This window comes from Aureobasidium subglaciale (genome assembly GCF_000721755.1).
Source record: "Aureobasidium subglaciale EXF-2481 unplaced genomic scaffold scaffold_13, whole genome shotgun sequence".
Taxonomy (NCBI): domain Eukaryota; kingdom Fungi; phylum Ascomycota; class Dothideomycetes; order Dothideales; family Saccotheciaceae; genus Aureobasidium; species Aureobasidium subglaciale.
Window position 1 is genome coordinate 636529 of NW_013566982.1, and position 24640 is coordinate 661168.

Genomic DNA, 24640 nt, shown 5'->3' on the forward strand with positions numbered 1-24640 from the left:
GCTCCCAGGTTGTTCGGCAAGATCTTCACCGATGCCGAGCTGACTGTTGCCGGTCGTCACGAATGGGAAAGTACTGTTCTGCCGACCCGCCATCCTCGCACCGCGCAAAGCACAACTACTACCATTGCGACATTTCCTTCGAAGTATGAACGAGTCTGCTGTATTAAAACTGCTACGGTTATGCATACGCAGGTGTGTTGCTATACGCCGCGAAGGGTTCCGGCAAGACGTAGCCGAGTCGGCGCTCCTCTCGGAGAAAATGGGCGAAGTCGCTGCTTGGTAAAACCTCTTTTGCCCTCCGATCTTTCGGGGTGTTGAACATTTTACCGCAAATAATGGGATCTCTTTCCTACATTGACGTAGATCATGTCTCTGACTCTTGGGTATACATCTAACTATACCTGCTTTCATATGCGCTCTTCTTCTTGTCATAAATCGTTTCAAGTCGACTGTTCCACTGCCAATCAATGAGACAACGACTCCTGTCTGATATCTGGACAATTTACACATCATGGGGTCATCCACTACACCACCGCCGATAGCCAAGGAGACTTTCAAGACCGGAACAGATTTGCCAAGTTGGCACAAATTCGTCATTCTCTTCACTGTCAGTTTCATGTGCCTGGCTGCAACATTCTCGAGTACATGTCTATACCCAGCGACACCGGAGATAGCAGCAGAGTTTGGGACTACGGCAGAACATATCAACGTTACCAATGCTGGAGTACTGCTTGCCATGGGCTCGTCTAGTTTTATCTGGGCACCGATAGCGAGGACGCTGGGAAGGCGGACGGCATACAATAGTGCTATCGCTGTTTTGTTCTTGTGCTCAATTGGCACTGCGTTGTCGATCAACATGGCTATGTTTACGGCTATGAGAGTTCTTGCTGGATTTCAAGGTACTTTTAATATGGTTGCCGGTATGCATAACCTCACCTCAGACATGTTAACCAGACGGACAAGCTAACATCTTTTGTAGGCCAAACCATCATAGCCGATATCTTTGATCCGAGAAGAAGAGGCACAGCTAATGGATTTTTCATGGTTGGTTCAAATCTTGGACCCGCACTTGGCCCTTTGGTCGGCGGTATCATCGTGTCGTTCGCCTCATGGCGGATAATCTTCTGGGTACAGACTGGGATGGTAGGATTCGGTCTTGCCCTGTCTTTGTTCTTCATTCCGTCCATCGCCCAGCCACACCAGACCAACGAGAAGCCCAGCTTCAAACTCTGGGCCAAGTCGCAGGTGGAGATGCTCAAAGTTTTTACCTTGCTCATCTATCCTAATGTCTTTTTCGCGGTATGTTTACTATCCTGACGTCTATTAGCTACATTTTGCTGACAAGTTATACTAGGATCTCGCCTGCGGTCTCCTCGCATGGACGCAATACTCCCTCTTAGCCGCGCCTCGCCACTTGATCAACCCTCGCTTCGATCTCACATCTCCCCTCGTCTCTGGCCTCTTCTACATTGCACCTGGAGCTGGCTTCCTATTAGGTTCTGTGGCAGGAGGCCGTTTCTCAGACATGACATTGGCCAAAAAGACCATTGAGCGTGGAGGAAAACGAGTACCACAAGACAGACTCAACAGTGGTCTCATCGCCTTCTTTTTCATTGTCCCTGCTTCTCAATTGATCTACGGATGGTGCCTACAATACAACGTTGGAGGTCTGGGTCTTGCCATTGTGGCCGCCTTCTTCACGGGCGCGGGTCTTATGGCTGCTTTTAGTTCGCTGAATACGTATTGTGCTGGCAAGTACTCTCGTCTCAGAGCTACATACACACCGCTGACGATACCTCCACAGAAGCGATACCAGAGCAACGAACTGCAGTCATTGCCTCCAAATACTTTATCCAATACATCTTTGGCGCGTCTGGTAATGCAGCGATTGTGCCTTTGATCGACTCAATAGGCATTGGGCTTGCTGCTACGATAGGCGTTGTTTTGTGCATTACTGGTGGAGTTCTGGTGTGGACACTCGCAAAGCATGGAGGAGCTATGCGGGCATTTATTGATGCAAAGTTGGGTCATTCTGTGGATACAGATGATGAAAAGTAAGAGCATGACCATAGAGCAAATTGTAGGATAATAAAGTACATGTTTACGATCTTTATGAGCGCTTTAGTTATGTTAAGCGTGCCAATTGACAAGCACAAGACAATTGAACAGATACTTGGATCTTGTTGAAGTATGAACAGTTCGTGATATTGATCTATATGATGGCCACTCTATATGTAAACACCCAACGCTCAAAAGCGACCCAAGACAACTGGCTATGAGATGACACATGATGTGTTGTATTGACAAAAAGAAAACAGGCTGTGGTTCGCTAAAGAAGATACAAAATGGAAAGCGACGTGTGCGTGAGGGTATAAGCCTGTGAAAGGCGAGAAACGCATATAACAAAATAGGAAATGAAAACGAAAAAGTGGGAGAGAGTGTCTTAGGCCTCGGCCACAAAGGTGACAGGACCCTTGCGAAGAGGTGCACGGAGGCCTTCGAAGCCCTCAGCGGGCCAGCCTTGGTAAGTGATTCCATCGTCGACGATATCACCAGCCATGACGAGAGTGTGCTCGAGCAGGGTAGCGTCTTGACCCATGTTGGCACCGGACAGCAATCTAGAGCCGCTTCTCAAGACGCTGCGGTCACCAACAATCAGAGGGTTCAGATTGAAGACACCACGAGAGTTGATGTGAGAGACCAGGGATGCATCGTCGACGGCAACACGGTCACCAAGGGTGAGGAGATCAGGCTCGGTGAACATGAGCGAAGGCAGACCACCTGAGAAGAGGGAACAATCTTTTCCAATAGTAGCACCGAGGGCGCGGAAGTACATGACGGCGTAGTGAGAGCCGGTAAGGAGACCAACAACACCGGCGCCACCGTAGCACTGGCGACGGATCTTCTCGATTGTGAGGAACAACTGCCAACGTTGACAGTAGCTGCTCTTGTCCCAGTCGTAGTTACCAACCTGGCGTTTACCAAGCAAGATCCACTTGGCAGCGACGACCATGGCCAAAGCGAGAATGGCCTGGAAAGTGTGGAGGACGGCGATGAAGGCGGCAAAGAGGGCGAAGATGAGTACGGGGCGGAAGGGGGTGTCGGGTTGAGAGACGGGGTCCGATGTCTTGATCAGCTTAGCGACAAGTTGCAGAGCGCCGATGGAAGAAATGTTCCAGTAGAAAGAGACGAAGATGGTTGTGAAGGTCGAGTAGAGGAAGATGGTCCAGGGGCCGAAAACGTGGTAGGGTGCTTGGCCATCGTAGAAGGCACGACCGAAAGGCGACGATGACGCGGATGCTTTTTCCCTCTCCACCATTGTCATCGATGAGCTGCTACTAAGCACACCTTCCTGGATTGCCTTCTCGTAATCCGCCTTCTGCTTCACGTTCAGAGTAACACTGCTGGAGTTGGTTGTGCTGTTCAAGCCGGGCATGCCGTGCTGCACGTCGTCAGTATCCGAGGTAGTAGGGCGCTTGCTGCCACTGAGGCAGACGGCCTCGCCGGCCTTGCTTCCAACCCATACGGTCTCCTGCTCGTAGTACTTGTTTCTGCGAGTCAAGGCACCGCTACCCAGAACACTCTTCTTGCCAACGGTGACACCGGGCAGGAGCACCACACGGTCCGAGATCATAGCACCATCCTGAACACGGACGTAATCACTGCCAGTACCATCGGAGGTGACAAGATGAGAGCGAGACCCGAAGACAATGTCACTGCCAATGTCGAGAAGGTCGAAATCTTGGAACGAAGGTCCAGTTCCTGGCCAATAGACACGTTGTCCAACCTTGGCACCCATTGCACGATAGAATACTGACGTAGCCTCGTAGTGACCACCAAATAGCTCAGTAAGCTTGTGGAAAGCGGCAGGTGGTGCGATGGTTTTGAGCACGGCCATTCGGAAACGCTGAGCCTGGGATCTGGACTGGGCCGGGCCTGGGGTAAGTTTACCGATGCTCATGTCCAAAACTTTCTTGATTGTCCAAACGGCAACGAACCATGCCAGAGGAGCTGCGCCAGCACCGAAGATCTTTGCGGCGAAGTGCCAACCGATACGATGGGGAACGGCAAACCACAAAATAATCGACTGAACCTTGTCCGCACTGGGCTTTGGTCGCGTGAGGACCAGACCGACGAGACCACCAATCCAAGGACCGCTCTTGCAAAGCGTGACAAGCAGCGAGATGGGAGTGATCAACAAGAAAGACAGGACAGGGTGAGCGCCAGGAATCTTGCTGGAAGACAGATCACGGAACTCTTCGCTTGCGTCATCGGTCTCCCAGCTGGAGGAGTTGGGACCAATGCATGCATTGTCAGGCACTGAGGTTCCAGGCGCGACGATGGATGCCAGACCGACACTTGCTGCCTTGCCTACACGAACATGGCCAAGGAACATGCTGGTGTTCTGCTCAGCACCAAAGCCTCTGCAGATACACGGGTCCAAGTTTGCTCCATCTTCGAGAGTGACGAGATCGAATTCGCGAATAATGGCACGCTTCGCGATCTTGACACCCTTGCCGATCTTTGCACCCATGAGACGGTAGTACCAAATAGTGCTGAGTTCGGACTGTCCGAAGACACCCTTTCCAAGGATAGTGATGATCTTGTCGGTGACCCACCAGCGTGTATGGTACGGACCCCACATAGGATACATGCCTTCCTTATAAGTGCCCATGATGATCCACTTTAGGCAGATGGCAAGGATAGGGCAGACAATCAGAGTGATTGCCTTTGCGATACCAAGAGAGAGCATCAAGTTGAAGAGACGGCCAATCAGTCTAGTCGAAGTGACCCAGTCACGAGTAGCGCTGAGCATGTACATGAAGCATGTCCAAGTCAAGGCACGCTTCATAGGATACAGCAAGCCGATAGGGAAAAGCTGGATCAAGAGGACGAGGGGATTGGTGGAGCTGTATGTCTTCTCGCAGCCAAGGTTTACAGGGGCCTGCTCGACTTCAGCAGCGCTATGCTTCTCGTCGGTAGGACCACGCATGTCGTCGATATTCATTGCCAGGGCGCTGATCTTGCTGTGTACAAAGAGCAGGTCGATGGGCAGGCGGACCTTGAACTCTTTGCGAAGCTCAGACAACAGGCGACCGGCACGAAGACTGTCACCACCTAGAGCGAAGAAGTCCGACTCAGGAGTAAGCTCGGAAGCGGCACACGAAAGGATACGGACAAAGACTTCAGCAATCTTGGCTTCGGTCGCGGTCATGTCGCCATCAATTTCATCAGGTCCAGCTTCGATCAGTGTCTCTAATTGAGCAGTGTCAAGGGAGCCCTCTCTGTCTCTAGGTAGAGGCACGTCTAGGCAATGGAGCTTGCTAGGGATATTGTAACCATCGAGCTCGGCACGAAGGAGAGAATCGAAGCTGGGGTAGCTTGACATGACGGGTGTGATGGTAGAGTTCTTGCGAGGGGCGAGGAAAGCCTCCGGGTAGCCATCGTGAGATGCCTTTCTCACAGCAATGTCGATGTCCATGCCGAAGACGGACGACAGCTTTCGGGACACAAAAGCTGCATCGAATGAACACACTGAACCGCCAATACGAGTGCTGAGAGGGGTGTTTACGGGAGGGCAGACTGCTTCGAAGTGGCGGTCTGCCAGAGGCGTCATGTCCGTGATTTCGCTCAAACCAAGACGCTCTGCAAGCTTGATGCGAAGGACCTTGTTATTGTTCTTGGGGAGATCATCCATGTAGACAATATAGCTGGGCCACTTGACTTGGCTCAAGGAGTCTTTCAGGGCCTCTTGAACGGTCTTGATGTCGGCGCGACGAGCACCAATTGGAGTAACAAGAACCACGCCAGGGACTTCCTGCAGAACGTCGTGAGGCATGGAGAAGGCCAGAGCTGTGGAGACACGGCCGAAAAGAGGGTTTCCTGGACGCTTAGCAGCAGTGACAACAGCTTCCTCGATCTCGAAAGGTGAGATCAGCTCGCCACCTCTGTTGATGACTTCCTTGCTTCTACCAGTCACGTAAAGGTATCCGTCTGCATCCAGATACCCCATGTCACCAGTATCAAACCAGCCATCGACGGTGAAGCATGAGGTGTCAAGTACATCGTTATCTTTGAGATATCCACCAAATACAGGTGCACCTCTTACGGCGATATGGCCGACTGTGTTAATGGGGAGCCTGTTGTCGTTGCCATCGAGAATGGCCATGTCTGGGCCGACGCTGATACCAGAAGTGCCAGATCTATCCAGCTGATAGTTGAGAGGCGGACTTGAGATCGGCATGCATTCTGTCATACCGTAACTGGGAAGGACAATACAGTCGAAAGTGTCTCGTAGTGTGATTGCAAGTGAGGGCAGAAGACCACCGGCTGCGTTGCAGATCAGTCTCATCTTGCTGTTCTGCAGTGCCGTAGGACGATTGCGGCCCTCCTCTAGGATGACGGAGTGCATCGAAGGTGACGCGTAGTACCAGGTCGGTTGTAGGTCTTCTACCACGTCCCAAAACAGGTTGGCATCGAATGCTGGGCAGCAAATTGTGGAGCCACCGGCCATGATAGGAGCGAACAGATTTCTGACGATACCACCAACGTGGAATAGGGGCATCATGTTGATGCAGATATCGTCCTTGGTTAGTCCCCATGACTCAATGACGAACCCTACGCCAGAAATGATGGTGTGTACGGTGTAAGGGACAACCTTCTTCTTGCCAGAAGTGCCCGATGTGAATAGTACGAGTGCGATGTCGTCAGATCCGTTGGGTGTAGACTTTGAACTGGCAATAGCAGGAGATCCATTGCTATATGTCATGTCAAAAGTTGAGTCTTCCTTGGACTCAACCAGGATTACTTCGATACCAGCCTCGCGGATCCAGGCACCATCCAATCCAAGTCTCTGCACATCCGGTTTAGTGACTAGTACTATGCTAGCTCCTGCCTGCATAACATCGCTCTGGAACTGCTCCGGTCCTGAGGCCACTGTTACGGGTGCTGCTGTGTAGTAGGTTGCAGTGGCGAGAAGGGCCAGTCCGAGTACCGGGCCGTTAGGTAGAGCCAACGCAACGACTGTTCTAGATCCAGAAGTCTTCTTGGAGGGCAGACTAAAGTTCCTCACGAAGCGGTGCAACCTTCTGTGACTTAATGGATTTGAAGACAATGCGCCATAGATTGCCGGTGTTTCTGATTCGGGTAGCAAAGAGCAGACATCGGAATACGTGCTCTTCATCTGTCGTGATAATGTGTCTAATAGAGCACTGTGTTGTGTGTCTTTACCAGATTTCACATCCTCTGGCAGGAGGTTCCATAACCTTGAGAAACAGCATGAAAGATCGAACGTCGGCCACGATCCAGGGAGTGTGGCTAGTAAGGATGTGAGTAGTCGTAATGAGGCGAGAGCAGTGTTGCTAGATAACGGTATCGAGGCAAGAAGGTCGACTTTGCTAATATGAGGGTTGTTCAAAGCAGCATCCAAACAATTAGATAGAGCAGCCTCTTGATGACTTGTGATTATTGATGTGTGTTCGAAAACATAGTTGGCGATTGCTGTCCTGTCCATGTTGGGTGATGTAACGTGAGAAACGACAGACACTTCAAGCACAGGGCCTGGTAAATAGAGGGAGGATGAACAGGAAAGGGGATACAGTGACCAGCCACGAGAGGCGTACGAAGAGCCTATATGTATAAAGGGATGAATAGAACAATTCCATGATGATGCCACGCACGTTGGCTCGGTACACCACCCACTTCAACGGTTCCTTGCCAGTCAACCCAAACCTTACGCCGTTGACTCGCTTGACATGATCGCAGGCTGCAGCTGAGGCCGTAAGGACGCTTGAGACATGGCTATCTTTAGTGGGGAACGTGTGGAAAACAAGCATGAGGGAGAACGTGTGCTAGAACGTTTGAGGAGCGTGGGTCCCAATCCGAGCAGACTAAAGTGCTGTGCAGATCCAATGGTCAAAGTGATATCAAATCAGGCAACTGATCAGAGAGCTGGGCATCAACCAAATCTTCCAGCCTTTAGTGCGAGCTGCAGAGCCTGCAGCTGGGTTGAGCTGCTGAAATGTATAAACGGAAGACTGCCGAGCTTGACTAGTAAATGGCCACGCCGAAGCCGTTTCGAGCACCTGGAGTGCACGTCCGTGCCTCATACAGTTGAGGCTAACCTTAACGACATCCCCGTGGCTCTCTCTACACGTGAGGCTAGAGGAGCTGATATCGCTGGCCTGGAGTCAATAATACGGCAAAATTTAGGGTCGCGAAGTTCCAAATTTAGCCGAAGTAAGTGAGCTGCAGCACGACCAGTGTAGATTCTGATCAACTCGAGGTTTTTATCCCTGCAGAAACCCGAGGGCAGAAAGATGAGCGTCGCAAAAACCTGGTCGTAAAGCGTGGAAGCGCCGGAGTGTTTACGTCCTACTCGCCGAATTAAGATCAACCGCGGTCGAGCACCCTTTTTTGCGTTCGCTCGGCGGCTAGTCCGTTGTCCGTGCGGCCTTGCCCGCGAGCTAGCCTGCAAGGTACCGTGCATAACATTTGCTCGTCTTCGAGAGAGGCAGCTGAGCTGAAGCTGGAAGACCACTGGGCCAGATGAGACCGGCGCAGCTGGCGCTTCTAGCTTTCTATCAAATTATCACGAGACAAGGGAGGCAGCAATTACAGTCTTCAGCTGCCACGACGAGCTGAGCCTGAACAAAGCTGGTCGGCTATCTTTGAGAGATAACGGTGCGAATTCGAGTCGAGAAGGCAGATTCGCTTCGACCGGCCGTAGAATTTTCGCGATTCTTGATTGCCTAAGGTTCGCACACTAGCGAATATGCACCTGCATCCTGAGTGCTTGTGCCGCAGAGACACAGGTGAGTCTAATCAGCATTCGATAGTGGAGTATAACAGAAGTAGCTTAGGCGGCTCCTATCTCAGTGGCACATTCTACATGTCGCACCCAATTTGCAGCCATTTGCGCGATCCATCAGAAAGTCGTGATTGCCGTTGATGAAATCGTGTGGATAGCAGAGACAAAACGATGTAACGTCATGTCGGGAAGCCCGTTGCCAAAGTTCCTCTGTCTCAGCCTGCAGCGCCGCGCTGTAGAACGGCATACCTATCGGCGTGGTTTGCAGATAACTCTGATCTTGTCCATGCAGTCAAGGTCTGAAAGTCTCTTTCGAGGCGTTCTACGCTGCTCGTGCGAATGCTGTCATAGGCACATGCGCATCGACACAAGGCTGAAAAGGGGTTGGCTAATGGTGAGAAGTCGATGCTCTCACTGTCAGTCAACCAAACAGCAGAGTGAAGATCAGTAATTTCATACGTGCGAGAAGTCGACCTTGATGTCTTTGTTGCGATCGTCCCCTGCATAATCAAGGCGAGCTGCCAAGCCAAGCCCGTCGATATGCGAGCTTGCGACAAACTTTTGGCACACGGGCATCGTATGCACGAAAACAATAGGGTAGCAAACAATATACGATTTATCGAATACAGAATGCAATCTTCACTTGCAGGATTCTATTGTCTTGGAAGCACTATGCTAAATCTATCATGGCAGTTTGACTTGTTTGCTGTGCGACCGGCCTGGAACTTGCGACCATCGACCACTCGGTCGGAGTGACGTCTGTGACGACTGACAACTGACAGTGTTGGAGAGTCGGTGGGTCGAGTCTCGACAGATGACAGGGATACAGAGATCCCGCTGCTCCGAAATCAGATCGGAAGTGCAGAGTGGAGCAGCATTGCAGCAACGGATAACCACATGGCTTGTGTGTCAACCAGGATATGAAACATCAAGGTCCATGACTCCGCGAACAATCCCAGCAACCACGACTTTTGATTGCACTCGTACGTACGGCTGGCAACTTCCAGCGAACAATCTTGCACGGACCTTGGAACCGGTTATCTTGAGCTGCAATGGGTAGATCCAGAGTAGATCCTATAAGATAACTGTATATCGTTGAGGTGAACCGTTGATAAGACGAAACATCGGTCAGTCGCATCGAAGTGCGAGAAATCTTTGCTCTTCAACATCTGCATCTATCGTCTCGATTTCAAACCTTACCACACACACACACACACAATGGCGTGAGAGATCGTCCAGCGGCATACCAACGACCTCAACAAAGAGAATACGCGTAGTCAGTCTCCTCAACCGCGATGTTGATGAGCAACCAACGTCATGAGACCAGTATTGGCGTTTCTGCGTAAGGATTGGTTAGCTGGTCTGCGTTCACCGCACTGCGCTGGTCATGACCAACGTAGTGCGCGATAGTCTGGAGACTGGTGGAGTCATATCCAAGAAAGGCTTGCAAAGCCAGAGCTACGGACAAGCTCGAGTTTTAGAAGTACTGCGTAGTGACGCGCAATGTGCATGATAGGCTCGGTGCTGGTAGGAGTTTCTGCCGGTGCTTTCGACTCGGACTGTCAAAGATGGACCGGAACTGATCATCGACCAGCGCTGGAAGGTCCTCCAATGTACAACATCTGTCATACATCGACTCAGACCAGCGCGGATGACAAGGGAACTTCTCTTCCTCGGGTCCAAGCAGGCGCCGCAAAGTTCAACCACTCGCTCTATACACCGACTGAGATCTTCCACGGTGCAAGAATCCACTATCGTTGTTGCTTAACGACTAGACATGCAAGGTAAACCGCAGGTTGCCATTTCGCAAGGACAATCTCGGATCCTTCACAGGCCCACTAACGTCAACTGCTAAAGCGAGAAAGTGTGAAGAGTGCGGTGGAGCCACAGACCAGCAGTACATGGCCTGCAATAGGTAAAAGGGCTGTGCATCTTCAGTCCGCTATGTCAGGGTAGCCTGAAGATGTGGCGACGAACACTTACTGGGCTCAGCAGACTTGGTGATGATCACGCAAGAGTGGGCTTTGCATGACGTGAAGTCTGTCTCAATGCGCTTTCGAAAATGATCATACCAACCTACTTTCTACGATCGCGGGTCTCTATCAGCGAAATCATTTAGTGTCTAGGCAAAGACGCGTACGACTGTGGAGTAAGACTAAGGCTAAGGCTTGCAGCTGGTATGGAATGTTGAGTTTGCATATGCGACGCGCATGATTGCGAGACCACGACTCGACACTCAGCACAGTCGATCGCGGGAAGCGATTGGCCATCACCATGGTACTTGAGCCAGAACGGTATGTAGAGTACGCTTGGAGATTCAACACATCGTACGGCCGATAGCAGGTGTAAGGAAGACAGAAGTAAATCTCGATGAGGTGAACATGAGCGAGCATGGTCGAAAAGCAACATCCAAGCGCTGTGACGGTGGAAACGGATAGCAGGTTGATTTCTGGACGTGTCTCCAGTGGAGTAGCTGTCTAGTCGGGCTATGTGCCTCAGTATCGGCACAGACATGAGGGTCGTACCCTCGGCAGATACCGTCGCAGAACTGTCAGACACAGCCGTCTGAGCCAGCGACGGAACATGATTGTTCCCGACATCTTCGTTGCGATGAATGGGTGTGTTCTTTCAAGGCCTGAAGTCGGCAAGCGACAGAGTTGCAGTGCGCACAAGCTGTAGATGCGACCGACTACAGCTGAGTGTTGATGACGGACGGGTCATTTGCGCCTCTGCCGCGGCGTCTGGTTTGCTGCACGGGCATGGTGATACAGATGCAGAGGGCAGGTCAAAGTGCGGTGACAAATGAGCAGGGTATACGGATTCAGGCATTAGTTAGCAAGGGGCGGCAGACAGCCATGTAGGATCCGGATATATGCTGCGAGGGACAAGAAGTTGGTTGATGGTTGGAGGGCCGGGTGGTTTGGTGGAGGTTGTGCAAGGTGGTTGCTGGGCAACGCGACGGCAGCGAACCAGACAACAAAGACGAACTCTCCTTGTTAAGTACAGTGGACTGGCTTGTGGTTTGGCGCCGACGGCTACTGCAAACTCTTGTTTTCTCTTCGTCTCTCTATTGATGATAACTTGCCTTGCGATAGACGACTGAACACTGGATGCAATTCTACATGACAAGCAGGCGCAATTGAAGAATTGGGTGAAGCGAATCGTTACATCGCAAAGCACGCTACCCGGCTACTCCAGACTGCCGACATTGGCGTGAACGCAGCGCGCAACCCCGACTCGCCAGACTCGTTCTCCCAGCAGGAGCTGTTACATGCCCTAAACACTGACATTTGACGTCTTGGTCCTTCGCTCTTTCCCCCCACGCTGCCGGCAGCTCTTTCCTTCTACGACGACATGGACACTGGCTATTTGTCGCACCAAGTTACGACCATCATCAACCAGCTGCATACCTACTTCGATGACATTGGCCTGCCAGCCCAAGAGCGAGACTCGCGAGAGTCTGAGCTTTTCGCTGCTCTTTCCGAAACATTACACAACCAGCTCAAGCTAGTCGCAAAGTAGGCCATTTTGTCAAAACACGCGCATTCAAACAAGAGACTGTGCTGACGCGCGCCGGTAGAGAGAAGAATGACTTGACGGAAGAGGCCTGCCGGTTGGTCAAGTCAATCCGCCAGATGGAGGCCGCTTTGGTCGACGACAAGCCCCAGCGAGACAGCGACTACCAGGACTCGGAACTCGACATTACTCTTCCTCTGCGCGAATGCATCACCGCCCTCAAAGATAAACATGCCACCGTCTCGAGGATCCATCGCGAGCGCTACGAACAGATCAAGAGTGCGCATTGGACGCTCCTATCTCCATGCTCTTTCCACTGACACGATCGATAGAACTTGCCGAAGCGCTCGAATCCTATGCTTCCCACCTCGAACCCTCGTTCGTCACCATCAAGCTCCCTCCTACTTCGCCCAACTCCAAAATCCCACCCTCGTTCGATGTCTCGCCCTCATATGTCAATTCTCTGGACAATGCCTTCACGCGCGTATATGAAGAGTACAACAAGCGCCTGGTCACAGTCCAGACTCTAGCTGAAGAAATCATCATGCTTTGGGGAGAATTAGGCACTCCACAAGCACAGGTTGACAGCACGATTGTTAAGCACGCTCGCAATGCTCCCGAACAACTTGGCCTGCATCAGGATGACCTCACTAGGCTGAAAGGCAAGAAGGAGAAACTACTGGCTGAGAAGCGCAATCGTGAAGTCAGAGTAGAAGAGCTGAAGGAGGATATTGTTACGTTGTGGGACAAACTTGGAGTCGACGAAAGCGAGCGAAAGCCATTCTTAGCCAGCAATAGAGGATGTGGCCTGCGCGCCATCAACGAATTCGAGGATGAGCTGGCTCGTCTGAACGAACTGAAGCGGCAGAATCTGCATTTGTTTGTCGAAGATGCGAGATTCAAACTGCAAGAACTCTGGGACGGCCTTTATTTCGCTGAGGAAGAGATGCTCGAGTTCACCCCGGCGTTTTCAGGTAAGTTGAGCAGCGACTGAGCAAGGTCCAATGGCTAACCGTCCCGCAGACGTCTATTCGGATGCCCTGCTCGAGGCTCACGAGGCAGAAATTGCTCGACTCGAGGCTCTCAAGGAACAACGTGCACCCACTCTAGCAATGGTCGACAAGTACCGCTCTCTTGTAAAAGACCGGGATGACTTGGCTGCTTCATCGCAAGATGCCTCCCGTCTGATGCTTCGTGGTCAGAAGGGCGAGAAGCGCGACCCTACACGCCTTCTGCGCGAGGAAAAGATGCGCAAGCGTATAGCCAAGGACTTGCCAAAGGTTGAGAGCGATCTGCGTCAGATCCTTGAGGAGTGGGAAGAAGAGTACGGTCGCCCCTTCCTTGTTCATGGCGAACGTTATCTGGACGAGCTGGAGGCCACTTCGCAGAGGGCTTCTGCACAAGGTTCGGTGCGCGCAAAGACTCCCTCGATACCCCCCCGCTCAAAAACTCCGTCATCAATTCCACCTTCGACCGTCCGTCCCAAGTCGGCAGCCGCGACTGCACCCACAACAGCTATCAAGGGTCAGACTCTACGTGGTCCTCCTCGATCAAAGACTCCCACCGCCTCGCGCAATCCTTTGGCCTCGTCTGTCATGGGCCCTCCTTTATCTTCTTCGTCATCTAACTCCTCGTTTGCAGCTTCGGTCGGTCCGGGTAGTCTCCGCAGTCCTTCTAAGATCCCTGGTCGTCAACCCCTGACCAGTGTATTCCAAGCTGCCAACTCCACCGCACGCCGGCCTCCTCCCGGTCCCCTGGGTCATTGCAGGACAGAGTCCGACAGCAGCACTCTTCGTAGTCGCATGCCTCCACCACCGCGGCCCATGTCACGCGACTTCTTCTCGCCACCAGAGACCCCCTGCCCCATCAACAACGCCGACACCTCCTTCGAGCGCAGCGGTAGCATTATTCGCCACATGACTCCCGAAGACCCTTACAACGATCGCAGCTCGTTGCGCTCAGTACGCACATTCCAATCAACCGCTTCATCGCGCCCTGCATCGCAAGCTACACACCACTATGTAGCAGCTGCGCCACGACCATCGCCGCGCTTCGAATACCCTTCCGCACCGCCGCCAGCAGCAATGTCCCGTCAGACGTCAAATGCCTCGTCTGTCGAAACGTCAAACTCTGCTGCGTCTGGGTCTGAGAATTGGGAAACATATACCAATGCCTCGGATGACGAGGAACCAGATTCTCGCATGGCGTATTATGCCAAAGTGCGTACAACCAAGCGCGACTCGCCAGAGGACAGCGCGTACGGAGGCGCTGCCAAAGGCTTTGGTGCCAAAGTGAAAGCAATAGGTGTGTCGGAAGATGGCAGCGAAACTGCTTGGTCCGATGTTGGTGAGACGTTTTGATGAGCTCGTTCCCTTCCACTTTTCTTCTCATGAATGCCATGTCCGGATCTTTCAGGTTCTGTCCTTCCGGACATATGAATTTTTCTTCTTTCTTTTCCTCTTTCTTTTCCTCTTTCTTCTTGGGAGGCAGCGCTTTCTTGTCATCACTTTTTTAAATGAGCATTCTTGACTTTCTCATGCTTTCTCTTTCTCCATTAGATGCTTTTCACCACAATTCTTGTAGTATTACGCCTTTCCTACAGACTGCACTCGTCACGATACAATGCCTCTGAATTATATGAACATCATTCAACTTCTTTCCATGACCACCTACCTCGATCTTTCGAAGTGACCTTTGTCCAAGGACGTTGCCTTAAGGCCAGAAGTCCTTGAAGTCTGCTCATAGCGATGGTTCTGGGTGTGGATGCACAGGCGATTAATCACCAGCCGTCTCACGAGATTGATGTATATATTCGACAAACTATCTTACGTATCGATATCAAGGAGAGGGAAAGCCTCAGTCCTATGTCCTCGAACATCTAACTCTTGTCAAGTCATAGAGAAAGAGAGGTCCTGGATTTGTATGCTGAATCCTATCCTACAGTCGAAAGAGATCATGTCACTGGGACAACGATTTGTCGATCCTGCGAAGGGTACTTGGCATTTATACATGGTTGATAGTCGGAGTCTCCTTGCCATGATTTGAGCAGTCCATGAGTTCTAGGAGGCTGCTGACTTTACCTTGATTCCAGCTTCTTTGGCTCTACATACATGCTTTTGATCTCAAGATTGGCGTCGAGAAGGGGAGAGCGTACCGGCTTATATGTTGATCTTTCTATGTCTGTGTGTCTATAGCTTAGTACATCAGTGTGAAAGTCGAGAAGCGGTTGGTCTGGATTTTAGAAGAATAGCATTTTTGAATCTCTGGTCGCTTGTTGTAGCATACTCTCACGGATTGAGTGACACAGTCTGTAGACGCTGTACGCAAATGTCCGAACTTTTAATCAGTACGAGGACGAGGTGACGTATTCGGAGAAGTATGCAAGGAGTGCCACTCATGGCAAGTGTCTTGTCGGACAGTAAGGTGCATACTGTGCACAACAGACGGTCTCTGTAGTGACAGCCCATATCCGCGGCAGCCAAACGCAATGTGATAGAAATTCATCTCGCAGCACGCAAAGATCTGTAAGACATCAATGAGAAAAGGTCATGAGCCATGGTGGTTTTTCATTAAGCAATGTCTGGTGGTGACAGAATATGTAAACTAGAACAGTATGGAGAAGCCCATTACCATAAAGCAACCGGTAAAAGCTATGCATTGACAGCAGAACGCTCGCATGAGCGAACCTGGACGGAAGAGCAACGAAAAAATGAGAATAGAGCCCTTACTCTGGAACTGAAGATGGGGATGTGCTTGTGCTGACTGTGATCAAAACTCGTGGCAGTTATGGTTGACAAGGAGCATCAACTTTGGCCAGTGAGTCTTCTCCATGTCGCGAATGCGTCCCGTGATGGCAGTGTGCTTCTTCTCGATGTCTTCTGCAGATGGCTGCTCTTTCTTAGCACGGCGCGGGTACTGCATCAAGGATGGTGAAGAGGCAGTCATAGAGCACGATGCTAAAAGAGTTGTCTGTAGTTGAGATGGGTGCACTGAAGGTTTCAATGCGAGACGACTCATCGCACGAGCGAAGCGTTGTTGGTGTTCCTCAGTCAAGTCGAGAGAATTACGGTCGACCAACATTGAGGTTGCTGATTCGCCGTAGTAGCTTCCAGATTCTCTTGAGATGGGATCGAGCCGTACTTCCCACTTTGTCGACCGGGAGGGCAAGACGAGGTAGCAAATAGCTACTTTCTCGGGATCAGAGTGGACTTTTGAAAACCTCTCGTCACAGTCGCAGAGGTACTTCTTGGTCGAATCGGACAAATTTTCGCACATGATGAAAACATTCAGGCTAAAGTACTTGCGAATGATCTAGGCGCGAGTTAGTTCCATTCATCCAATCGCTGCGGAGCTACACATACCTCGCTGTTGCCTTGGGTGCTCAAATAGTCACGGACATCATCCTCCCACTCCACCTTGGACATGAAGCAAAGCTCATGGACTTCTTCTGAAGTGTTGATATCAAAAATGTCGGCGATCTTCGCATGCAGGAGCGACGGAAAGTTGGCGGGTAAGACGAGACCTTGCTTTGTACGCCACTCAGGATGAGCTTCACAGAGTTCGGCGCGGGCGGTGTCAGCTAGGCTCTCGTAGTCATCCTCGTAGGCTTCGGAGTCATCGGAGGCATATTCGAACTCGTAGTCTTCCTTCGGGAAGACATGGTCTACATGATGCATGTGATCGCTTGGACGACAAGATCCTTCGAAGCAGCAGTATCTTCCGGGCAGGGAGAAGGGCTCCTTCTCCTTGCCTACGCGATGCATAGCCAACAACTCTTCCTCGATGAAGACGATGATCTCTTTGGGAAGCTTGGCGACATGAGCGTCTTTGCCTTTGCCAAACTGGTGGCACAGACGCAGAGTTTGGATCGCTGGGCTCGCCTTGCGCAATGCATCGAGACTAACGATGAGATCCACTGGCTTCACAGGGACGCCCCTGTCGTGGTTGTCAGAATGGAGATTAAGTTGAAGATTGTGTGATAGCTCACCAGACAACAGCAGCAGCAGTGTCACCCATGATCGAAGAGGGTGTTCTCGCGCAGCCTGGCGTGACCGGGAAACAGGAAATTGAGGAGCGCGCGACGTGCAGAAGGTGAAGTGCCTGTGTCGATGAGACGCGTGATGAAGTGAGAGCGCGAAGAAAACGAGAAGTTTGTTGTGGTCGATATGATGGCCCAAGAGGAAGCTGCGGGCGAGCAGATACAGCAAGGCGTGCTTGCCTTCAGTCGTGACGTGAAAGCGAAAAGACGAAGAGAAGCGTCTGTTCCATCTTACAACCACAACTTGCATGTACCGTGAGCGTTCTCACTCTTCTTGTGTACTTGAGATTAGTTCAGGCATCGATTGCCACCTGTCAACTTGTTCGTTGGAAGTCCTATCTCGACGCGCTACACTAGAAAGAAGCCCGTTTGAGCAATGCCATGTACATTGTAATAAGCAGAAGCACCCACCTGGAGGAACGAGTCCGGTTCGATACAGTCACACTTGTCTATGTGGTCTCCCTGTAAGCACTTTGACGTTTTACGGCTCGGATTCTGACATTTTCTATTAACACCTGTACTACCTGTGACTATTCGAATGCACGAGACATTTTGACGGTCTCGAGCATACATTGGAAGCTCCGAAGAGGTCGTTGCGAGAGCGCTGCTTGCATCCGTCACTCTTTTACAAGGTCAAAGGCAAAGCTTTGCTTACACCAAACACTGTTTTGAAGACCATTGGATGTGGACGTCCGGGGGTGGAACTTTTTGCGAGGTCAGAATCTGGGTGGAAGAGAGGTGATCAAATTATTTTCTCCAACGTCCCTGAGTCCCGTCGGTATGATTGCGGCGGGTGCCTGCATGGTTTGTTGACATTTTGGCCGACGCCGTGAAACGCGGGCTAGACTCGCAAGAATTTATTGCGCATGTCAACAACCTCTCTTGCTGAGATGATCGTGACTTTGAGTGTTTGAAGGCGAGCAATCCGAGGTAGTTTCACAGCGAGCGATTATGTACTTAGACAGAAGAGTCACGACAATTCAAGATCTCGATCACACTTTAACAGCATCGGAACATTTTGATTGTCTTGGGAGGCAAATGAGAGCGAGAAGTACGAGAAGCGCTAGGATCGCCGGCAGAAAGCGTACCGGCTCCCGGGTGGTTGACATCTGACCCCTGAGGGTTTTTGAATTAAAGAGCTGTTGGTTGCTACGCCCTGACCATCACTTTTGGCGAGCATTTATCATTGATACTCGGCGCACCTCGCAACCTTTGAGCTTCTCTACAACGCCCATCCGACTCGCTTTCACCATCATCCCTACGACACGTCGCGACATAGCGATCGCCAGGTACAAAACGCGATCGACGCGCCAGATTGGCTTCACGACATCAAACGTCGACGATACATTGAACTGTGTGCGAAGACAGCCGCAGACGTCCGTGTATCGAGGCTCTTCGCGGAAAAGGTACGTCAGAGTAGCGATTTCCTAGATTTCCATTCTGCATGACCGCTGCATTTCGGCAACGAGGGCGGGCATTGGCAGGGTTATCGATTCAAGGGCATCTTGCGATTGTTGCTCGGCAGCAAAACAAAATGCAAAAAAAGGCTTCAGGATGGCTTCTCCGCCACGTTCCGTGGGCACTTGGCGCGGTTTCGAGGTCGTTCCGTCATCACCGTTCCCCTTAATCAGCCATGAGCAATGCCCCGATTTCACCGTCCGCCCAACCTCTCAATTGCGCTTGTTTTCGTTTTTTGTCTGCTCTCCGTCCGCCCTTCTTGCTCGCTGCAGGATCGCATTTTCCGACTTCATAATTCTAATACCTAATCGTGCAGACGCACGCTTGCCCTGAGCCATGCCGACACGCACCATCAATCCCTTTGTCGCGAACTCTCCCACTCCCTCGGTCGATGCGCTGAACGAAAAGGCGTCACTTCAATCTTTCAAATCGCCTACCGCAAAGTCAAACAACCGCATCGCCAGCTTCTTCTCATCGCCCAAGTCCTCGTCGCTGCACCTGACTCCTCAGCAAGCCACTCGTCGCCCTCCCTCTCCCCAGGTCAACCGTGCCACTCTGTCGCTGCCCACAATCAACCTCACTACCGCTACGGGCGAGAAGAGCAAGATTGAGGAGAGACCAATGACACTTTTCCAGCCTCCTTCACCCGAAGAGGCCCGCCGCATCGCAAAGGCACAAGCCGCGTTTGGCCCTCTCGGCTCCCAAGAGCACCGCTACTCGAGTCGTCACGATGGACAAGCCTTCCCCGAACCCATCGAGGACACTCCACCATACTACTTCCTCCTGACCACCTACTTCAGCTACCTCGTCCTCATCATCTTCGGCCATGTGCGCGACTTCTTCGGCAAGCGCTTCAAGCAGGAGCAGTACAAGCATCTGTCGGCACGCGACGGATACGCACCCTTGAACAGTGATTTCGATAACTTCTACATCCGTAGACTGCAGCTGCGCATCAACGACTGCTTCAGACGCCCCATTACTGGAGTGCCCGGTAGATTCATCACTCTGCTCGACCGCAAGTCCGACGACTTCAACCTGAGTTTCAAGATGACCGGCACTACCACCGAAACCCTCAACATGAGTTCCTACAACTACCTCGGTTTCGCCCAGTCTGAGGGTGAGTGCGCCGACGCTGTCGAGGTCGCTACCAAGAAGTACGGCGTCAGCTTTGCCAGTCCCAGAGGCGATGCCGGCACTTCCGAGCTTCACGTCGAGGTCGAGAACCTGGTTGCCAAGTTCGTCGGAAAGGAGTCAGCAATGATCTTCTCCATGGGCTTCGGTACGAACGCCACCACCTTCCCTGCTCTTGTTGGAAAGGGCTGCCTCATCATCTCCGACGAGCTCAACCACTCTTCCATCCGCTTCGGTGCCAGACTTTCGGGCGCCGTCATCGAAATGTTCAAGCACAACAACATCAATGACCTCGAGCGCGTTCTCCGTGAGAGAATCTCTCAAGGCCAGCCCCGCACTCACCGTCCCTGGAAGAAGATTCTCGTTGCTGTTGAGGGTCTCTATTCGATGGAAGGCACCATGTGCAACCTCCCTGAGATTGTCGCTCTCAAGAGAAAGTACAAGTTCAACTTGTTCGTCGACGAGGCTCACTCCATCGGCGCCCTCGGTATTCAAGGTAGAGGTATCTGCGACTACTTCGGCATCGATCCTGCTGAAGTCGACATCCTTATGGGTACCTTCACAAAGTCGTTTGGTGCAAACGGTGGCTACGTTGCTGGTGACAAGGCCCTCATTGACAAACTTCGTGTGACAAACGCTGGAACCCTTTTCGGCGAGGCTCCCTCTCCCCCGGTTCTGGTTCAAATCTCCTCAGCTCTTCGTTTGATCATCGGCGAGATCGCTCCCGGCCAAGGTCAGGAGCGTCTCGAGAGACTGGCTTTCAACTCAAGATACCTCCGCCTTGGACTCAAGCGTCTCGGTTTCATCATCTACGGCCACGACGATTCTCCCATTATTCCCCTGCTTCTCTACAACCCTGCCAAGATTCCCGCCTTCTCCCACGAGATGCTCAAGCGCAAGATCGCTGTCGTCGTCGTCGGTTACCCTGCCACCCCTCTCATCTCTTCCCGCGCCAGATTCTGTGTCTCTGCCGCTCACACCAAGGATGACCTGGATCGCCTCCTCGCAGCATGCGACCAGGCTGGTGATATCTTGCAACTAAAGTTCAGCAGTGGTATTGCGGGTGGCAGAGATCCAATTCCAGATGGCTTGATGAACGTCGAGGAGATGGAGCATCGCGAAGAGCTCGCCAAGGGCAAGACTCCCACTTACCAGCCCCCTCGCTGGAAGCTCGAAGACATCATCAAGCGTGGTGTCCAGGACGTCAAGGCACCCCTGTTCTAAGCATCTTTTGAACATTACTAGGTCAATTCTGGGCCCTTTTCTTATCTTTTGGGTTCTCTTTTTGAATCTTTATTCCTGCCGGCGTAACAAGGTGTTTGCGGAACAGCCATGACCAATGATCTGGGACTTGAGGAGTTTTGATATTTGGGCATCCCCAATTCTTTCTTCGATTCTTCCTCTTAGCAGCGCTTTAAGTATTGCATCAGGGCACTGCTTTTTCTGATTCTCAACCAGGCAATGCCTAAGCTTCCAAGATTTTATAATCCCTAGAACTCTTTTTGTAGTATACCACTGGCAATTCGTCAGAATGATTGAGGCTGTTAGGCCCTGTCTACCACAGCTGCATGCTGTCAATTGAAACTTCTCAATAACCTGTCTATCCCCTTCTCTCTTTCATTTGTCTGTAACTCGTATAAGATAGGATAGCATTCTTATCGGGCAGGTAGATCCGCATTCTACCTATCGGAGCTGACCGCGCGGGCAGGGCTATATCAGAGCTATCGGCCGTTGTTGTCAAGCAATTTTGGCACCAACATCTCCAGTGATTAACTCAAAACTATAGACGTCACTTTCTGCAACCAAGAATACCACATACGAGCCAACAGTACCAACCACATCAGCACAGCCCCAGGCAACCATGACGGTCTTCCCACCACGTCCAGCCACCCCAACCCTAGCGCAGCAAATCAACCACCTCGAGGCCTGCCTCTCACTACAAACCGCGGGAGTCGAACAACATGCCAAACGACCCTTCGCCGCTCTTCTCGTCAGCCCCACGAATGAGATCCTTTTGACCCACCTCAGTATCTCTCACATCGAGCATGCCGAATCCAGTCTAGCTCTCCTAGCTTCAAAGCACTACTCTTCAGCCTACCTCTGGACATGCACACTATACACTACATGGGAGCCTTGTGCCATGTGTACTGGTACAATTTATTGGGCTAATATCGGAAGCGTGGTCTATGCGGCTGAGGAAAAGGTGCTGAAGGAAATCACTGGGGAAGGCAATGAGGAGAATTTCACCATGAGTTTGGGGTGTAGAGAAGTGTTTAAACACGGGCAAAAGGACGTCAAAGTCTTTGGTCCTGTGATGGGGATGAGAGAGAAGGTCGTGAAGGAGAGTGATAGATTTTGGAAGCCTATCAGAGAGGGGCTGGGACAGTAATGTGATGTGCCAACTGATGCAACATGGTAATCCCTCAAAGATTGTCGTAGGGCGACACATAAGCAATATGAGACATGATCGACTCATGTAACGTAGGAAGACTCTGTACATCAAGTTACTGGAAACGTTCGTGGGTACCTATTGCTGTGCTTCCCGAAAACATGGCGCCTCGATACAGCGAAAGAGGAACAGCTTCAGCATCTCGGTCCGAGACACGACTTTGGCTGTGGCTCACAACGCGACTCGTATTCCTCTCAGCACAGCAGGTCTACACAACTCAGTCAAAGTCTGTGCTCCTCGAACGTCACTGGGAACCGACCACTCTTCCAGAGGCAATCTCATCTGCAAACAGCGTATGGCAAATAATATCTGGACAAGAGTCGGTGCCTGCCGAAAATCTTTGCTTTCGTCTCCGGTTGTCTCAAAGCTCTTCTTCTCGTCACATCCCATCCTCACTTGGTCCTCCGACCCAGTCAAGAAGAAGCTCGAGGTTGAGAAGTACAAGGAGTACCGTCGACAAAGGCGCCAGACCGACCCCGAATATGCAACAAGACTACGGCAGATCGACCTGAAGTATCGACAGCAGCATCAACAGATGCTTAGAGATCGTTGGGTTGACTTCTATCATGCCGATAATGGCTTTCGGGCGGCATGTAGACTTGATGCTCTCGTAAGAAAGAACCAGTGGGTGCGCGAATGTTTACCATGGAAACCCTACAGACCTGTTCTCTATAAAGAAAAGGTCAAACATACTTGCAGCACATGTCTGATCACCAGACTTAATGGCTTCAAACTCTGGTGAGTCATTTGGGCGCAGAGTGTTCCTACGACATCCATGACTTGCGCTATTTTCTAATTTTGCTCATTAGGTGGAAAGAACTGGAATCCGAGCGATATCAGTGCCACAGGTGTTACTGTAAGAGATCGGAGCATATGCCCGAAGGATACGAAGGTATCATGGATTTGAAAGGGTTGAGAATGCGGAAAGAGGAGCTAGGGCATTAGACGACAGCGAGTGTTTGCTTGCGATTCAAGCTCACTCTGCAGAGCAGTCGCTGGTCTGATTTACCAAAATACGTTTGTCCTCACGGCATATCAGCGTAGTGCTACTTAGGGGCTACTCAGAAGCAGAGCCCGCAGCAATGCGGTTCTGTACAACCATTTCTACGACACTGACACCGGTTGTGCACTCGGACAACCACTCGAAGAATGCACCTCGAGACTGGGACTAACGAGGTTCTTGATTCCTCCAGTTCCAGGATTGGCGTAGCATCCCAATGCAGAATGCCCTTGGATATTGTCTCCAACGAAATTACTGGGAGTAGCCAACACTCGGGGTCTCTCGTTATTGGTACTACGCAGTATCTGCCCTGGGCGTCTCTAATGCTGTCAGTAGAATATTACCTTGCTGGAGCTCACGCGTTTCTCCGTCAAGGCTCCATCGTTCCCTCTTCGGTGGAATTGGCGGTAGAGGGACATGAAACGGGCAAAATAAGGCGGGCGTCAAGCATGAGATTGACTCACGTGCTGCATACTCGTTGGGCCGCTGTTCCGTTGTGTTATCTACTGCAAGATCATCCAGTCACCTGGTGCGCTCGACCCTCAAGCATCAATTTACTAGTATGTTGTATGCACTTTGGTCGAGGCAAGGTGGAGCATCATGTGGTTGAGCACATGCGTTATTCACCAAACTCTCCCTTAACGCTGACACCCGACCAATTCTGTTTGTTAGAGCTTCTGGGGCTATGAGCAATTGGCAAATGATCCTGCAGTCTGTAGACCAGACGCTTTCTATTACCAAGGCTTTACTGGCACTTGTGGGTACTCATGCAGGAGTCGGGCCAATTCTGCTTCCTTCAGCGCTCCTTTGATCTTCGATCCCCCAGCTATTCCCCAGATACAAATAACGTAGTCGGTAGATTGGGATTGACTATAGTCGTAGCAAAGAAATTCTCGACCGTCACCAGAGTATAGCGCATGCCGACGGGCTGACCGATGGTAGTGGGTTGATCGTGTTGTGAATGAATCGCGAAGTTACAGTCCCTGACCTTAGGGCTCTCGCGCATGTCCGGCCGTGGCACAGACTGCGTCACAAGATATTTGTCTGTCGTTGCTAATTGCGACTCAAATTCTCAAGAGGATTCACTGGCAGTCGTTTTAATCACGAGTCAGCCCTTGTATGACCAACCCACATGTATGGGTCGGAGAATTGCTGTCTAGGGCTAGGCTCGGGGCGGAATGTCGAAATGAGATGCATCTGAAACATCGAGTGTGTTGACGTGCGTTTGCAGCAGATGTG

The 24640-nt window shown here is 51.4% G+C and overlaps 7 protein-coding genes across 7 annotated transcripts; 5 read left to right on the plus strand and 2 right to left on the minus strand.

Annotated features, from left to right (window-relative positions):
* Positions 1-103: 103 nt before the first annotated feature.
* AUEXF2481DRAFT_41111 (uncharacterized protein) lies at positions 104-2167 on the plus strand. The gene is made up of 4 exons (XM_013487453.1): positions 104-920; positions 980-1299; positions 1355-1751; positions 1805-2167. Exons 1-4 carry the CDS (start codon positions 512-514, stop codon positions 2056-2058), a joined length of 1380 nt encoding a protein of 459 aa, XP_013342907.1. The 5' UTR covers positions 104-511; the 3' UTR covers positions 2059-2167.
* Positions 2168-2177: 10 nt separating this feature from the next.
* Positions 2178-7630, minus strand: AUEXF2481DRAFT_41112 (uncharacterized protein). The gene has a single exon (XM_013487454.1). It carries the CDS (start codon positions 7511-7513, stop codon positions 2444-2446), a length of 5070 nt encoding a protein of 1689 aa, XP_013342908.1. The 5' UTR covers positions 7514-7630; the 3' UTR covers positions 2178-2443.
* A 4533-nt stretch (positions 7631-12163) lies between these two features.
* On the plus strand, positions 12164-14685 carry AUEXF2481DRAFT_66545 (uncharacterized protein; the record flags this gene model as incomplete). Its single annotated transcript, XM_013487495.1, has 4 exons — positions 12164-12327; positions 12390-12604; positions 12658-13299; positions 13349-14685. The coding sequence occupies 4 exons, from the start codon at positions 12164-12166 to the stop codon at positions 14683-14685; spliced, it is 2358 nt and encodes a 785-aa protein (XP_013342949.1).
* A 1408-nt stretch (positions 14686-16093) lies between these two features.
* AUEXF2481DRAFT_30500 (uncharacterized protein) lies at positions 16094-17341 on the minus strand (the record flags this gene model as incomplete). The annotated part of the gene is made up of 3 exons (XM_013487399.1): positions 16094-16636; positions 16687-17260; positions 17313-17341. The coding sequence occupies 3 exons, from the start codon at positions 17339-17341 to the stop codon at positions 16094-16096; spliced, it is 1146 nt and encodes a 381-aa protein (XP_013342853.1).
* Positions 17342-18677: 1336 nt separating this feature from the next.
* Positions 18678-21551, plus strand: AUEXF2481DRAFT_41119 (uncharacterized protein). Its single transcript, XM_013487455.1, has 2 exons — positions 18678-18769; positions 19138-21551. The coding sequence occupies exon 2, from the start codon at positions 19158-19160 to the stop codon at positions 21174-21176; it is 2019 nt and encodes a 672-aa protein (XP_013342909.1). The 5' UTR covers positions 18678-18769; positions 19138-19157; the 3' UTR covers positions 21177-21551.
* Positions 21552-21813: 262 nt separating this feature from the next.
* Positions 21814-23346, plus strand: AUEXF2481DRAFT_30502 (uncharacterized protein; the record flags this gene model as incomplete). Its single annotated transcript, XM_013487400.1, has 3 exons — positions 21814-22337; positions 22438-23139; positions 23211-23346. The coding sequence occupies 3 exons, from the start codon at positions 21814-21816 to the stop codon at positions 23344-23346; spliced, it is 1362 nt and encodes a 453-aa protein (XP_013342854.1).
* On the plus strand, positions 23145-24158 carry AUEXF2481DRAFT_283001 (uncharacterized protein). The gene has a single exon (XM_013487583.1). The coding sequence runs from the start codon at positions 23551-23553 to the stop codon at positions 24088-24090; it is 540 nt and encodes a 179-aa protein (XP_013343037.1). The 5' UTR covers positions 23145-23550; the 3' UTR covers positions 24091-24158.
* Positions 24159-24640: the final 482 nt, after the last annotated feature.

Excerpts from the sequence above, each read along its gene's own strand:
- AUEXF2481DRAFT_283001 (XM_013487583.1), top strand. The coding sequence starts at position 23,551 with ATGCACCTCGAGACTGGGACTAACGAGGTTCTTGATTCCTCCAGTTCC.
- AUEXF2481DRAFT_41112 (XM_013487454.1), bottom strand. The coding sequence starts at position 7,513 with ATGGACAGGACAGCAATCGCCAACTATGTTTTCGAACACACATCAATA.
- AUEXF2481DRAFT_41111 (XM_013487453.1), top strand. The coding sequence starts at position 512 with ATGGGGTCATCCACTACACCACCGCCGATAGCCAAGGAGACTTTCAAG. Across the intron at positions 921-979 it reads TACTTTTAATATGGTTGCCG|GCCAAACCATCATAGCCGAT; the intron begins GTATGCATAACC and ends CATCTTTTGTAG. Across the intron at positions 1,752-1,804 it reads GCTGAATACGTATTGTGCTG|AAGCGATACCAGAGCAACGA; the intron begins GCAAGTACTCTC and ends ATACCTCCACAG.
- AUEXF2481DRAFT_41119 (XM_013487455.1), top strand. The coding sequence starts at position 19,158 with ATGCCGACACGCACCATCAATCCCTTTGTCGCGAACTCTCCCACTCCC.